General features: G+C 38.6%; 1 protein-coding gene across 9 annotated transcripts in view; it reads left to right on the top strand.

Annotated features, from left to right (window-relative positions):
• Window positions 1-17669, top strand: part of ADGRV1 (adhesion G protein-coupled receptor V1) — a 606362-nt gene that overhangs the window by 497253 nt on the left and 91440 nt on the right. For all 9 annotated transcript variants that reach the window (XR_010156862.1, XM_063810270.1, XM_063810268.1 and 6 more), the window contains one exon: window positions 17282-17439. Coding sequence is in view for 8 of the 9 variants with exons in the window: in XM_063810270.1 (XP_063666340.1) it covers window positions 17282-17439 (158 nt within the window). In the remaining variant the exon portion in view is untranslated. The remainder of the gene's footprint in view (window positions 1-17281; window positions 17440-17669) is intronic.

Below are 17669 nucleotides of genomic sequence, written 5' to 3'. Positions count from 1 at the left end.
TAGAGGTGATGACAACTTTGTGGATTAAGACCTCTGATAAGCTTGCTGTTGCAAAAAAATATATATATATTAACCAAACATTTGAATAGCATGTAAAATGAAATATGAATACAGTTAAGTGTCATATATGATTTCTATACATGAGTAGACATTACAGTGTTACAGCAAAGAAATTAAACCAATTTGCATACTAAAGTTAATGATAATAATGGCTGTCCTTTACTGACTCCTTATCACATGCTAGGTATATGCTAAGCACTTTGATTACCTCATTTATCCCTCACAACAAATTTATGGGGGAAAAAAATAGATTTTATTTATATTTTACAAATAAGGCTAATGAGGCTCAGAGAGGTAATTTCTTTCACCCATAGTCACGAAGCTATTAAAAAGCAGTGCTGGTGCTCAAAGCCAGGGCTATCTGATTCAGAGTTCACATCGGTAAGCACTTCACTTTCTCACTGTTTTGTGAAATTATCATGTTCTTTTCTTCACTTCAGAATGACCCAGACAGTGGTGAGTTTTGGTGTATTTCCACACGTAATCCAACCCAGTGAGATTAGTCTCTGTTCTATGTGACAACAGGCAACAGAATCTTTAAGCAAGTCTTTAATTTAGAGGTTGGTGCAAAAGTATGAATTTTAAATCATTTTATAACTAAACACATCTTTATTAAACAAAATAGAATCCATTACAATGAACACATTTTTGCCAACAAGAAATAAGTTTGTTTATTCCTGTAGTGTAAAAATCTGTGCTTCGGGATTTGATGAACTGTTGCAAAGCATTTTCTGCATCCTGCTGGTTGTGGAAGCATTTTCCCTGCAAAAAGTTGTCAAGATGCTTGAAGAAGCGGTAGTCGGTTGGCGAGAGGTTAGGTGAATATGGCAGATGAGGCAAAACTTCAGAGCCCAATTCATTCAACTTTTGAAGCGTTGGTTGTGCGACGTGTGGTTGGGCGTTGTTGTGGAGAAGAATTGGGCCCTTTCTGTTGCCCAATGCCAGCTGCAGCGTTGCAGTTTTCAGTGCATCTCATCGATTTGCTGAGCATACTTCTCAGAGGTAATGGTTTCGCCAGGATTCAGAAAGCTGTAGTGGATCAGACCAGCAGCAAACCACCAAACAGTGACCATGACCTTTTTTTTGGTGGAAGTTTGGCTTTGGGAAGTGCTTTGGAGCTCGGTCCAGCCACTGAGCTGGTCATCGCCAGTTGTCCTATAAAATCCACTTTTCATCGCACATCACAATCCGATTGAGAAATGGTTCATTGTTGTTGCATAGAATATGAGAAGATGACACTTCAAAACGACAATTTTTTTTTTGAATTTTCTTTCAGTCAGCTCATGAGGCACCCACTTATCCAGCTTTTTCACCTTTCCAATTTGCTTCAAATGCCCAATGACAGTAGAGTGGTCGTCATTGGGTTCTTTGGCAACTTCTTGTGTTGTTGTAAGAGGATCAGCTTTGATGATTGCTCTCAATTGGTCATTGTCAACTTCCGATGGCTGCCCACTAGGCTTCTTATCTTCAAGGCTCTCATCTCCTTTGCAAAACTTCTTGAACCACCGCTGCTCTGTACATATGTTAGCCACTCCTGGGCCAAAATGCATTATTGATGTTGCAGGTTGTCTCCACTGCTTTATGAGATATTTTGAACTAGAATAAGAAAATCACTCGAATTTGCTTTTTGTCTAACATAATCTCCATAGTCTAAAATAAACATAAAACAAACAGCAAGTAATAAGTCATTAGCAAAAAAACTATAAATCGAGAAATGCCCACTAAAATGATGTATAACCACATTTATTTAAGAATGTATTCCATTATCAAATGGCAAATTCCAACAATGGAAATTCCTTTTGTACCAACCTAATATTTTCTCCTGACTCCTCTCCACACACCTAGGTAATAGGCCACTATATGAGTAAGGAAGAACAGCCCTGACCTTTACAAAAATTGTGTTGTTTAAAAGCACATGATACCTTCCCAAATGGGATGGATATCACACTTTTGAATTTTCAGTGTGTTTTTAAATTATTTCCATTTTGTAGCACATGCAAGATTTATTTGAAGAAAGAAAAAAATAAAGAAAAGAACAAATAAACTATTGTACCATCATAAAGGGAAGTGTTTGAAGATATTAGCTGGCCCAGCTCCACAATTAAGAAGTTTGGCTACAATTAAAAACTTAAGAATATCAGTCAAAAATATTTACTCTCTATTAGATCATCATTTTTTTAATGAGAAGAAATTTAGAAAGTGCATAAGGAGACAGCCTTACATTGTTTAAAGCCAGTTTTAGACTATTTGGACTTTTCTTATACATGCATGAGTATGCTCAGAAATTCTAATTACTCTACTGTTCCTATTTTATTTCACTGCCCTGAAATCCTGTTGTTGAAACTACAAGACTTAAAAATAACAGGAACATCCTGTTGACAAAAATAAATTCCTTATGATAAAATATTTTTCAACTGAAGCCAATTTTTTTTGGATGGGGAAAGGGCCTTGGTGGGAGAGGGGATTGTGAGTGACAGAATGTTGGTTTGGGTTCATTGCTCTTTCCTCCTAGCTTTGCTCTCTCTCCTTCTAACGGAATTAGTTGTATTATTTTACATGAATTTTTGTATTATGCAAAAATGTTGATGTGTGGTGTCTTTGAAAACTGTTTTATGGAAGGAATACGTGTGTCTGTGCTGCCCAGGTATTACTAGTGAGTATTATACTTAGGAATGAGCATGTTTAGTGTGATGTTCACTAAACACTTGATTTATTCAATAGTCCCCTAACCCCTGGGAATGCATATGCAAAGAATAAAATGTTTCAGACATTCGCTTAACAAGGGATTTTAGATTATTTGCAGAATATGGTCCCTGAAAACATTTTAAGTTATTTTTCCATGGAGTCTGACTTACGCTGAGGAGCCTCATTATAGCACTGACCAGGAGTTTAAACAGTCAGGTGCTGGGCAGGCCTCAGAAGTCCTTGCACTTGGTTTCTTCACCCATCATGCTGGAGGGAGGATGGCATGACCTCTACTGTCCCTTCTAGTGCTCAGATTCAATGAAGGAACTTATTTCTTAAAGAAGGAAGTGCTGTTATCTTTCTAATGGGCAGCTCAGAATGACAGGGATATTAATAGTGGCCTGCATTCCAATAGTCAACACTGAGATCTTCCAGCAGTCACCCCATCCAGAATGCAGGCTTTGAAAGGCTAGAAACCCTCCCTCTTCCATAAAATCATTAGGTAATTGACCTTTTTTTTTTTTTTTGGCATCTTTTGCCCTCTTTTTGGAAGCTTTCTGGGAGTGGGACAGGAGTATGGAAGATAAGAAACCCTAAGTTTAAATCCCTAGAAAAGCCCCTGAACCAACAGTCAATTTACTGCTGCTAACACCACTGGCCAGACTGGTTTGTCAGTCATTGGTGGTGTGATGGTGTCATGTTGGGCTTCCTTGAGTATTACGTGCCTCTTTTTGAATGACCCATAATTACCTTGACTTTTCAAATTGGACCAAGTTTCAACACTGATTTTGCAGAAACACACATGAGTCATGAGGAAAAGTAGCAAAGGGAAAGTTTTCCTCCTTCCCCTCATGCGGACGTGCTGTGGACACAGGCAGACAATCATAATTGCATGACTGAGTCACCTTACACACCTGCTGATCGGTAAAGAACTCGAGAGAAAGAGCTGATTTCACCTGCCTCTTCCACAAAGTCTCCTGACTACCCCAACTGAGGCCCTGTTTTCTTTCACTGAACTCATACTGCACAGCACTTTTCTCTGACACATAAATAAATGTGATGAATGTTCACACTTTCCTCTCTACTATTTGGTATCTTCTCTTTTTTAATGCAAATTAAATCTTGTATACTGTATACATAGGAGGATTTGGGCTTAGCAATAGATGACAGTGATCATGGTTATCTTTTATTGGGTACCTATGGCATGCCAGCCTCTGATCCAAGACCTTTACATGTATTCACTCATTTGGTTCTCACTGCACTCTTGTAAGGTAGATGCCATTGTTTTCCCTATTTTATTTTTTGGAAAACTGAGCTGTGGAGAAGCTACATACTGAGTATGTGGAGAAGCTACACAGTTGCGAAGTCAATAAGAGGTGTACCTGGGATCCTTCCAAATATCTGGCCTCAGAGCCTTCATTATTACCAGTATTTTTTTTGCAAGCAGAATTATTCTAACCCATCAGTAAAAGGCTTCTCCTCACTCTGTCCTTCCCCCTACATTATACCCTCAACAGCAAGATCATTTTCTTTTGAGAAGCTTCTTTACAAAAATCATAAAGGAGCTCTCTTGACATCTGTCTATCTAGCTCATTAGACGTGTCTAGTTTAGGGCAGTTCAAATTGGGACTTTTAAAATGTTGCCTCTACATATGTATGATCTAATTCTTACCACTTCAAAGCTTCAGGGAAAGTGAAATGTGTCATTTCCCCCTCAATATTGGGAATTCCCCATAAAGTGGATAAAATTTTAGCCTGTATTTCCTTTACTTTTAGTTTTATTTTCCTCTTCTGAAATTAATTCATGACCTCTATCTCAAGTTTTCTCCAGATTTTTGGCCCATATTTCTTTTTAACATTTATCAAATATCCCTTGCATATTGGCCTTTTACATTTCTTAAGTTTCCAGTTTTAACTGTAACATTGCAGTACACATAAAAATGATAAATAAATACTAATTAATAGTAACATCATAGACTAGCAACAATCCAATATGAGCATATTTAGGGTTTAGATATCTTAGTACATTTTTATGTACTAACCCATTACACAGCAAACACCAACGTCCTTACATATTTATTCAATTAAAAAATTAGGATACCAGGATTGAAATGGGCTCTGCAACAGAGCTGAGTATTGGATTTGAGACATAAGTCATCTACAACTTAAGATAATAACCTTAAAATGATGGACATATAACCTCATCTACTCACACTGTCACTGTTTTCTTGCTGTTTGTTTGTTTGTTGCTGGGGGGCGGGGCAGCAGTTTTGGTTCTTTTGCTTGTTTGTTTGTTTGGTTTTTTGAGACACTCTGTTGCCCAGGCTGGAGTGCAGTGGCATGATCATGGCTCCAGCCATCCTCCCACCTCAGCCTCCCAAGTAGCTGGAACTACAGGCACACTCCACCATGCCTGGCAATTTTATATGTGTGTGTGTGTGTATATATATATATATATATATATATATATTTTTTTTTTTTTTTTTTTAATAGAGACGAGGTTTCACCATGTTGTCAAGGCTGGTTTCAAACTCCTAGCCTCAAGAAATCCCCCAACCTCAGCCTCCCGAAGTGCTGAGGTTACAAGCATGAGCCACCACACCAAGCCACTGTTTTCTTAATAATTGAAAGTTACCTTACTATTTCCAGAATTTCATGATTAAAATTTTAATAATAGTGCAAAGAAATGTATAGTGTATTTTAAACAGAGTATGACTAACTTTAACCAATGATTTCTTAATGGTTTTAAGTTATTTAGGATCAGCAGTTATTGCAATGTGCTGCAAATGTTAATGTGACTAAAGATGGCAAATATGGGTGTGACTGAATGTTCACCCCTGCAGGGGATGCTCTAGAAGTTTTTTCTTGGAGCATTTGTAACTATCACATAAAGCCACATATGGGGCTAATTTCCAGGTCAGTGTAATGTGGCTACTGTTCTCTAAAATGTGGTGAATAATTAAAAGTTGAATTATCCTTCTACAAAATGATTTTTGCCCTTTTGAGGAATCAAACCATTGCTGTGAGGATTTTTTTGCCAGTCAGACATCTACAACATGAATAGTGGCCAAGAGTGACACTCATTGGGCATAGACCCATCCAGAATGCAGGCTCTGAAAGGCTAGAAACTCTCCCTTTTCTAGAAAATCATTAGGTAACCAGCCTTTTCTTTCCAGGCACCTTTTGCCCTCTTTTTGGAGCAAGAGGTAAGAACAGGACACCTTGAATACTCTAGGACAATGATATTTTCCAGTACCAAACAATTTTGTTTTATGAGAGAACATAGAGCATTCATACATACAAAAAATAACAAGTCAGCCTGACCTTTTCTGATGAAATGCTGATGGGGCTTGATTCACTGGAACCTACCTGGAATGAAGTTGGCAAGCGGTGTCCAGTGGATTTATTTCAGCAGTTTTATCAAGTTGCTTAGGGAACAGGCTGCTCAGACTTGAGTTTCTTGGAAAAAGACTTTAACCTACTAATAGTTGGAGTCCATTATTTGCCTTTGGAATTATATGTAAATATATTTAACTCCTTAATGAGCCAGGGATGTGGGCAATTCTTCCTTATTCACCAAGAGCTAATTATTTACAATATAAGGTGGCATTTTAATGTAGCCAGTATATCTGACTACTTCAAAATCTTAGTTTAATATCAAATGAAATCAAATACCTGCTCTTTTCGAATTAGATGAAATAATATTGCTGTAATGTGTCCATTTTTCTTTCCTCAATCTTTTCAAGCAATATAAGCATATAAGTACATTTTAAGTACTTAAAAATGAGCCCAGTTCTTGTTCCTTGGTCCTTTGGCATTTTTTGAGGGATTTGTCAATATGTAGAGTTAGTTAGCAATTCTCACCATGGTGTGGAGTGTGCTCTAAAACAGGTAGACATGATAGTGATCCTGTGCATCTTCAAGAGCAATGTTGTTTAAAGAATAGTTGTGTGTTCACTCCCTTTTTCTCTCTATCACTTGCTCACTAGCTATGTTTTAACTATGGTCATTGTAGTTGCAGGTAAATCCACAAGAGTTATTTCAAGTTGAAGGGGGGTGGGAGTATAGCAGTATACCACAGGCATTCCCGTGGATATTCAAAAGTGGTACAGTTGGACCTCAGGAGACCTAGAACTAGCATGCTAGAAACCAGAGCCACATTGTTCTTCTTTTAGGGACCACAGAGTCTCTCACTTGTGTGTTGTTACTTGCATCTGAACCCTCTTCTTCTTCTCTCCCCTTCTCTCTTGCTTCCTCTTCCCCTTTCTCTGTTCATTTATTCTGAAGATTTGTTTGTTTGCTCCAATATGGCCATTTGCCCTGACATCAACTCTAGTGTCCACCAATAATGTGCAACTGTCCCTGTCAAATTCTCAAGGGCAAAAGACAGATTGGCTCAGCTCAGCTTTTAGAGCAGAGTCACCAAATTATAAGTCAGGGGCAAGCAAGAATCGTTGTCTCTGAGGCAGGTGCTCATCTCAGAACTAGTCATCTGGGGCTGGGAGAGTGGGGGTGGAGGATGTAGCACAGGGATCCCCCTTTCCAGAAACTTTGAGTAGCGCAGGTCACTGTGGAATATGTCTGTTGCACTCACACAGAAACCTTATTCCTTCAACAGCTGTTTAGATGCAGCAGAACTGAATATTAACGTCGTAGCACACCCACTGCGCCCCAGCACTTTCCTTCCCATCTCGTTCGGCCAGTCTGCAGATCTGCGGTATCCTCTGTCACTTTACTGCTAGCTCTCCTTTTCTGCAACATTCAGATTGCTTCTGAACATTGCATCTGAACAGCCCAGGCTTCTAAATATCACAGATCCCTGTTTTTCTATCCCTTTTGCTTTCAGCTGTTTTTCTTTCTTGCTGGTTCTTCAGGCTGTTGTGACCACCATGTGCTGTGAAATCTCTGTCTGATTCTTTTTGGAGTTCCATAGCCCCTTGGCTCCCTACCAAAGAGATGTAAAGATTAACTAGTTAATTAGGTTAAGCTACTTTATGTCTAAAGAGTGTGCTAGAAGAGTGTTTCTCAAACTTTTTTTTTTTTTTTTTTTTTTTTTTTGAGGCAGAGTTTCACTCTGTTACCCAGGCTGGAGTGCAGTGGCACGATCTTGGCTCACTGCAACCTCCACCTCCTGGGCTCAAGCGATCCTCCCACTTCACCCTCCGAGAAACTGGGAACGCAGGCATGGTGCCACCACACCCGGCTAATTTTTGTATTTTTTGTAGAGATGGAGTTTCTCCATGTTGCTCAGGCTGGTCTTGAACTCCTGAGCTCAAGCGATCTGCCCACCTCGGCCTCCCAAAGTGCTGAGATTATAGGCATGAGCCACTGCACCAACTGTTTTTCTCAAACTTTAAACCCTTTTCCTGTTTGCTCCAAGAATGCCTGGCAGCGGTGCTCGTGGCTACAGTGTTTACCCCAAGATAACTTCGCCACAAAATATCTCGCTTTTATTATTTTCATATCTGTCTAGTATATGGATTTTGGAAACAAAAGACATAATTCTATTCATAGCATTCTATTTTTAGTAGTGGTATTTTCATTTACAATATATAGTAATTCCCTATCGTTTAAATTGTCAAATCCTAGAACATGAAGCATTCCTACGCATGATGTTAACATCATTTTGGAACAGTTGGCGGAAGATTCATTTGATGAATCAGATTTTTCCAAAATAGAAGATTCTGATGATTCAGACGATTCTGATGTTAGTTCTGTTTAGAAATAACTCCAAGAACAGTTTTTATGTTTTCATTTCACATTGAAAATCAGTCAAATTTGCTTCAGCCTCAAAGAACATGTTTATGTAAAATTAAATGAGGCTGGCAGTGAGGTGCACTTTGTTTTCTAAACAGGATTAATACACATAGGAAACACCTGGGAAACTTGTGAAACTGCAGATGAGATTCAGGAGCTCCATAGGGGAGCTGGTGGTGGTGGTGGTGGTGATGGTGGTGATGCTGATGGAAGAACAACACAAATTCCAGTAGAAGACTAGATTCAGAAGTGCTGTGCATTTATTGTATATATATTCTACCTGATAGGAGCGACCATGCCTTAGGCATCTTTATATGCCCTTCCATGCCCAGCACTGTAGCTGGTATGTGATTGATATTTAAATGTTGATTGGATTATGATTGAGCTGAGGACACTTGAAATACAGGATTTTCTATGCCATATTTTTAAGTGAGAGATTTTCAAAAACTGCTAAGAACCAGTTAAATCAATAAGCATTTCTTAAGGATCTGATTGTGCAAAGCCCTGGGAGAAATGTAAAGAAAATGTTACAGTCCCTGTCCTCAAAAGAACACTGGCATATTTACCACTAACTTGAATATGTCTATACTGGAATTGTGGAAATAATTGTCAAATTGTAGAGGTACAGTGAAGGCCAGTGAGCCTGTTTATAGTCCTAGCAATTTGACGTTTTATAATTTGGTGTTATTTTCCCCATATATACATAACAATAATGGGTTCTAGTTATGTTTCAGTGGGATAATGCATGTGAGGATTGGGTTTCATACCCTGCACACAGTAAATGATTGCTAGCGGTAGTAGTAGTGGTAGTAGTAATACTTAATTAGTCTTAATTATCCAGCCAGTCCAGTTTAGGAAAAACTGTTCCCCTCTCCCTCTCTTTGCTTTCTTAATGTTCCATTTCACTTTGTAGAGATTATCTGTAGTTTAATCTTGATGTTGTTCAAAGTATAAACTTAAACAAAAATGCATTTTAGAATGTAGTTGATTCCCCTGGATATGAAAATTGCCGTATGCTCTACAACAGAAAGACAGGAAGAGGAATATATTTTCCTACCTTACAACTGTTTAAACCCAAGCTGTATTTCTCCTTTTCTCTGATGTTTTCATAAATTTATTCCTTTAAAAAAATTAATGTGCTTAAAGTGTTTCTCTAAGTCTTTCCAGCCATTTTGGATTGACCAGGAAATATATACACACACAATGCATGCATGCATAAATTCACAGGCGAATAAAAATGCATGTTAAATAAGAGCGTTATCTTTGGAAAGAAAGTAAATTGAGTATACAAGGAAAGGAATATTGAAATCATAAATAGTGTCTTAGACTTTATAAAGGATAAGCATCTACAGAATTAATAACATCTGTATTCTTCAACTAATAAAACCAATAAGCAGATATACTGTACTCTCTATACAAATTAGAAACCAGTTTGTGATAAATGGTGAACAATTCTTGATTGCTAGACCATCCCATGTACTCCCCATATAAAGTAGGTCATCACTATGAATTTCCATGCAGAGAAGAAAAAGTTGAAGTGACAAATGTATCTTTTAATGTAGAGGCTATCATTGAAGAAATACTCAGGAGACCTCTGAGGGAGGCTGGCACATGAGCCTGTGAATCATGACTATTATCCTTGTCTTAGAAGTACTCACAAAGAAGACCTTGGAAACATTTATTGTCCTTTCACTACCTGGGTCCTTTTCATTACCTATGTAACCCAGATATAACCTGGCTGTCCAGCTGCCTGGATTTCTTCAGATTTTCCAGTTTGCCAGGGTCAACTTGTTCTTTAAAATATAATGTAAATGGACTCAAATCACAATCTCATGCACAGGGAGTTCCCAGCATCCATTCCAGTATTTTTAGTGGTTGTAAGCGGAGTTCATGTCTTTCCTGGACCCCTCTGCCTCTGAGTTCCTTCTTACGAATATTTCAGACAGGAATAAAGAAGTTGAAATACTCCATGCCGCCCACATAAAATTTTTTTAAATCAAATTGGGTAACTCAAGTGAAAACATTTCAGTAAGTATAAAGCATTACCGAGGAGAGATAATAATCTTACTAAATTAGAAAGTGAGTTAAAGCATTGGGAATGCTCCGAGGGTAGACTCAGAGGAGGAAAAACTGAAGGTAATGAAACAGCATCTACTTGTTTCATCTGGCTAAATATAGGGAAAAGGATGAAGTCCTGACAAGACTTTGAAGTGAATTAGAATTGTCTGTAGGTTCTAATAAGAAAATCTATCCATGAAAGTTTAAAAAGGAACAGTAAAAGTTATGTGGTTGTAAGACCCCAAAAGACTATTCAACACCCGAAGAGAGAGCGATTCCTGAAGTTCTTTGAAGCTGGTTGAGCTGCAATTACAGAGAACACATTCTCCTCACCTTTTTAAGGAAGGAAATCCACATGGCCGTTGTCTCATTTTCTCTTCTCATATCTGCCAGATGTGTTCTTGAAGCAATAGCTGCACGTTAATCAGCTACTTCCACAGCCCTGGTGCAGGCATTGCCTTCTTTCTGCTTATTTCTTATGTTACATTCAGTTTTTCCAAGAACTCATTCCCAGCCTTATTTCAAAAGCTACTCTAACATGATATTCACAGTTTCCTAACACCCCTGATCACTTTATGTGCTCTAATCCTCAAACTAACTACCTGAATATACTGTACCTCTAATTTGGGTGGACTGGAGGAAATTCTGGTTGGCGAGGCTACTTTTTTTTTTCTCTCAAGGGTAGAATATAGTTCATTTATCTTGAACATTTTTAAGTATTTGGGAGAAATTTTATTATACAGCAGTAGAAATTTTATTCAGACAGTATTGCTCAGAAAATAAGAATAATACCTATCAGCTTTAAAAGAAGAGTTAAAAGATAATTTAAAACAAGAAGGTGTTAAGTATATGAGACATAATTTGGGGATGTGGAATCATAGCTGGTCCCAGCTCCTCTCCATGGACTATCAGGGAGTGGCAGCCCATTTGTTATCTGCACCATGGGTTACCCTGATATCCCTGCCTCCTTTGCAAATGTTAAGTGTTTCACAACAGTGTCTGACTCCCTGATCCCTAAGAGGTAGTACACAAGGCAGGCAGTTTTTGTTTGAAGGAGATTGGGATGGAGTCCTGGCTGGACAGCAGTGAGCAAGGGGATGGGCCCTGCAGTTCTGCAATGCTGTAGATAGAGAAGAAGGCAAGAGGAGCTGCCAACGAGAACAGGCATGCTGTGGGAGCAAGCCCTCCTCCTTAACATTCTGGCCTGACATTGACCAAGTGGAGGATGAACATGGAGTAGGTACTCTCAGGGGCCTAGTACTTCTGAGAAGTCATGACTTGTGGAGCTCTGAATAAAAGGAGAAAAGGGGATGGCTTCAGGATTGGGTCATTTTCCTGCCCCTTTTCTGAAAGGATGAGCCATCAATGTCAAGTCATCCTATAAGTAGGGAGAATTGCAAAGGAGATTTTTTTTTTTTTTTTTTTGAGACGGAGTCTCGCTCTTGTTGCCCAGGCTGGAGTGCAATGGCGCGATCTCAGCTCACCACAACCTCTGCCTCCTGGGTTCATGTGATTCTCCTGCCTCAGCCTTCCGAGTAGCTGGGATTACAAGCATGTGCCACCACACCCAGCTAATTTTGTATTTTTAGTAGAGAAGGGGTTTCTCCATGTTGTTCAGGCTGGTTTTGAACTCCCGACCTCAGGTGATCTGCCCACCTCAGCCTCCCAAAGTGCTGGGATTACAGGCATGAGCCACCGCGCCTGGCTGCAAAGGAGATTTTTAAGATCATTAGCGCTTAGAGAGTTCCCTTCTCTTCCTGAGTGGAGCAGTGGATATGTCTGGTTACTTCCAACCTCCCAAAGGTTCACATTGCTTGTTTAATTTTTTAGTCAAAATGATGTGTCATCAGCTGGAGGTCACCTTTCAAAGTCTGCTCTTATAGCACTCTGTACAAAATCTTTATATTCCTAGAGTAATTCAATAATTGAGTCAGTAATTTTCCCTATTTTGCTGTCCCAAATTGAATTGTGATGACATTTTTCAAGACACAAATAAGGCAGTGAAACCTACCTGTGTTTCTTCATCAGTATCTGAATTTGTAAAAGCATCTTTAGGCTACTTGCTGTCAATGGAATTCATAATTCACATGAAAAAAATAAGTGACCATTTGAAGCCAATATGCATAAGAATGAGTAACCAGCATGACCACTGTTTTTAGTGCAGGAGTGTGTTCAATATTAAGACCATTAATGTTTGCCCATTTTATTTAATCATGTGCCCTTCATGTGGAAGAATCAGGTCCTATTGCCTACAGATGAGTGTTCAGGTAATGATTCAGGCTTCATGCTATCAAAATTAAATTCTAAAAGCCAAGAAATGTATCATTTTTATATCCCTTTGCAGATACAGAGTATGTGTAGAAATATCTCTTGAAATATGCCTTGTTTACATGAGAAATAAAATAAGCAGATTATGTTAATTAGAAATAGTATCTGAGTGGCCAGGTGCGGTGGCTCATGCCTATAATCCCAGCACTTTGGGAGGCCAGGGCAGGTGGATCACAAGATCAGGAGATCAAGACCATCCTGGCTAACATGGTGAAACCCCGTCTCTACTTAAAAAAAAAAACAAAAAACAAAAAAATTAGCCGGGCATGGTGGTGGGCATCTGTAGTCCCAGCTACTCAGGAGGCTGAGGCAGGAGAATGGTGTGAACCCAGGAGGCGGAACTTGCAGTGAGCCGAGATCGCACCACTGCACTTGAGCCTGGATGACAGAGCGAGACTCCATCTCAAAAAAAAAAAAGAACTAGTATCTGAGTTAGGGCTTTAATAATATATTTCTTTTTAATATAAAATTGAGGCACTCACAAAAAAAAAAAAATACCTAAGAATACCTCTGGCCAAGGACAAGAAACATCTCTACAAGGAGAACTACAAAACACTGCTGAAAGAAATAATACATGACACAAACAAATGGAAAAGCATTCCAGCTAGTGGATTAGAGGAATCAATATTGTTCAAATGGCCATACTACCCAAAGCAATCTACAGATTCAATGCTATTCCTATCAAACTACCAACATCATTCTTCATAGAATTAGAAAAAAGCTATTCTAAAATTCATATGAAACAAACAAAAAAAAATAGCCTGAATAGCCAAAGAAATCCTGAGCAAAAAGAACGATGCCAGAGGCATCACATTACCTGGCTTTAAAATATACTAAAAGGCTATAGTAACCTTTTATGGTATGGTACTGATACAAAAACAGACACATAGACCAATAGAATAAGTTAGAAAACCGAAAAAAAAAAAGGCTACACACCTACAAACATCTGATCTTCTGCAAAGCTGACAAGAACAAATGACAGGGAAAGGACTCTCTATTCAATAAATGGTGCTGGGATAACTGGCTAGCCATATGGAAAAGATTGAAATTGGACCCTTCCTTACACCACATACAAAAATTAACTCAGGATGGATTAAAGACTTAACTGTATAACCTACAACTATAAAACTTCCCAAAGAAAACCTTGGAAATACCATTCTGGACATAGGCCCTGGCACAGTGTCCATGGAGATTTCATAACTATGACCCCAAAAGCAATTGCAACAAAAACAAAAATTGACAAGTATCAACAGAGTAAACAGACAACTTTCAAAATGGGAGAAAATATTCACAAACCATACATCTGACAAAGGTCTAATATCCAGAATGTATGAGGAACGTATACAATTGAACAAGCAAAAAACAAATAACTCCACCAAAATGTAGACAAAAAACATGAACAGATACTTCTCAAAAGAAGAATTACAAGCAGCCAACAAACATATGATAAAATGCTCTACATCATCAATCATCAGGGAAATGCAAATCAAAACCACAATGAAACACCATTTCACACCTGTCAGAATGGTCATTATTAAAAAGCCAAAAAACAACAGATATTGGCAAGGTGGTGGAGAAAAGTGAATGCATGTACACTATTGGTGTGAATATAAATTACTTCAGACCCTGTCAAAAGCAGTTTGGAGATTTCTCAACGAACTTAGAACATAACTCTTTGTCCCAGCAATCCCATTACTGGATATGTACCCAAATGAAAATAAATCGTTCTATCAAAAAAGACACAAGTACTTGTATGTTCATCACAGCACTATTCACAATAGCAAAGACATGAAATCAACCCAGGTGCCCAACAAGGCTGAGTTGGATAAAGAAAATGTGGTACATATAAACCATAGAATACAATGTAGCCACAAAAAAAAAAAAAAATGAAATCATGTCCTTTGCGACAGCATGGATGGAGGCCATTATTCTAGGCAAATTAACATAGGAACAAAAAACCAAACACCATGTGTTTTCACTTATAAGTGGAAGCTAAGCATTGGGTACTCTTGGATGTAAAGATGGCAACAGTCACTGGAAACTGATAGATGGAAAAGGGATGGAGGGGGGCAAGGATAACAAAACTAACTTGGATATTTCGTTCACTATCTGGGTGATGGGGTCATTCATGTCCCAAACCTTAGCATCATGCAATATACTCATGTAACAAACTTGTACATGCACTCCCAGAATCTAAAATAAAGGTTGAAGTTATTAAAAAAAAGTTAAAGCACTATTTTCCCAAATCAGAAGAATGAGTGTTTCCCTGGTTACTTATATTTTGGATTCCTTCTAAACAGGCTATGCATGATTCCCCCTGAGTTGTCTTCAAAGTCTAGTGTTTATGGCTGTATCATAATCTAGGTTTGTAGATATTATATTTTGGAAAAATAGAGGAAGTGGGGAAAATACTTTAAAAGAGACACTTCTTACTATTAAGGTTTCTTGTAATTGAAAGTATAGTCTTGTAACTTGGAGGTATATCCCTTATAAGAATACTTCAGAAGCAGTTTTAGATATTGAGAACCTGTTTAACGTTCCTCCATTTTGAGATTTTCATGCAAGGTTTTATGTAAAGCGCAAGTGGATGTTATGTTCCATAAGTAAAAATTTCTAGTTATATCTCTAAAACCATTTTGCTGATAATTTCAGTATTACCAAAATAAATAAATAATCTAAGTTTGCCTTGGACCCCACTATCCTACCTAAACTCTGGTAATAATAAATATAATTGTGCAGTATAGCTTCTAAATGGAAAATTTATCTTCATTTTCAAGAGAGAATAGATGGCTCTTGGGGAAATGTATAGTTCAGGAATAAGAAAACTGTCAGTCATTCAAAAAACAAGATTGTGGAGATGACAAGAGTGGAGCCCTGGGAATCCTCAGATTTGCCTTTAAACAATACCTTCTCTCTTGTGGTTCCCAAAGGATGCTGGAGCTGGAAAAGCAAGGCAAACTCATGCTTTCTTATTAGCTCCCTAATTGTGATATGATCCCTCATCCTTTATTTCCTCTGTTAGGAAGAAAACTCCTCCCAGGAAGAAAACTCCAAATGGAGAGAGAGGGAAGGAAATAGAAAGGGAGAGAAGGGAGAGGGGGTGGAGGGGAGAGAGCAGGTGGCTTGGCCTCCTCCTATGCAGGAGCAACAATGGTCTCTGTGACCTTTTACCCTGAGGGGCCAGAGAGGTCAAGAGAGGTCCCTGCAGACATGATCAGTCATTGATAGGACACAGTGACTTTGTCATCAGCCCCATGGCCATAAATCCTGATGGCATTCTTCTTCTTTTGAGGTTAAATAGAGGAAGGAAATAGAAAGGAACCTGGTACTCTCCCTGGAATCCACCAACTAATTTGAAACATAAGCTGGGCATGACTAGATCAGTGATTCCCAAAGTGTGTTCCAGGGCACATTAGTCCTATAGCATGACCATATGTCTGCGTATCTGTGTGTGCATGTGTGTGTGAAAAAGGAGAAGGGTTTAATTTTCGTTGAAGTCTAGAAATGATGGGTTAAACAAAATTTACTAAATGCTGTATGTGAATTATTTCGGTTAATCTTGACAACTAACTTTTGTTGCAGATGCTATTATAATCCTTATTTTATTTATTTATTTATTTTTATTTTATTAATTTTTTTTTAGATAGAGTCTCCCTCTGTCACCCGGGCTGGAGTGCAGTGGCATGATCTTGGATCATTGCAACCTCCGCCTCCCGGGTTCAAGCAATTCTCCCTCCTCAGCCTCCCAAGTAGCTGGGACTACAGGCACCTGCCACCACACTCAGCTAATTTTTTTGTATTTTTAGTAGAGACGGGGTTTCACCATGTTGGCCAGGCTAGTCTCGAACTCCTGATCTCAGGGGATCTGCCTGCCTCGGCCTCCCAAAGTGCTGGGATTACAGGCATGAGCCACTGCACCCCGCCTATAATCCTTATTTTAAAGATGGGAGACAGTTCAGAGAAGTTTAAAAGTATATCTAAAGTGACTCTTTTTTTTAAGATGTGGTGCTGGATTTAATAGCCTGATTTCAGAGCCCAGATCTCTTGACTCCATGACTTTCTGTGGCCTTTTTAAAATGAACAGATATGTACCCTTAACTTCTATGAGATGTATATAGTGTGCATCTCTCAAATTTATTTGGCCATAACCTTTTTTGAAGTTTTCTGAACTTTACACGAGGCGAATGTTCCAGGGAACCTACTGTGTGAAGCAGTGGGCTAGATTTAATCCGATGTTGTACTCAAACAAAACTTCAGTTTGGCAAACCAAAAATCTGATGTTGCCAGCATCCAGATACAAAGAGCTAGTATAAAGTAGTGATGTGATACATTCTGCATTTAGAAATATTTACGCTGAAAGTGTCTGAGTTACTTCTTCTCATTTCTCTTCCAGGTGTTTTATTCCAAACGTCTATGCTGCTTTGTTCACTGCAGCTCTTGTTCCTTTGATGTGCCTCGTGGTGGTGTTCGTGGTGTTCATCCATGCCTACCAGGTGAAGCCACAGTGGAAAGCATATGATGATATCTTCAGAGGAAGGACAAATGCTGCAGGTTTGAAAGGAACTATATTTGTACTTTGGAGATGGAAACGCTTTAATGGTGGGAAAATGTCACTGAATTTTTTTTATCAAAAAGAGGGAGGTTCGGCTCATCTTTCACCTCTGAAGCCACAAGTTAAGCTATAGCTCTCCAGTTTCTCCTGCTTCTTGGTACCTCTGATGTCTCTCTTTCTTCAGGGCTCTGTAGGTTTTATTGTTCATTCCAATTTTGTCCTTAAGATA

Source organism: Pan troglodytes, chromosome 4, assembly GCF_028858775.2.
Source record: "Pan troglodytes isolate AG18354 chromosome 4, NHGRI_mPanTro3-v2.0_pri, whole genome shotgun sequence".
Classification (NCBI taxonomy): Eukaryota; Metazoa; Chordata; class Mammalia; order Primates; family Hominidae; genus Pan; species Pan troglodytes.
The sequence above is the reverse complement of the archived record's forward strand: the minus strand, read 5'-3'. Positions and strand labels throughout refer to the sequence as shown.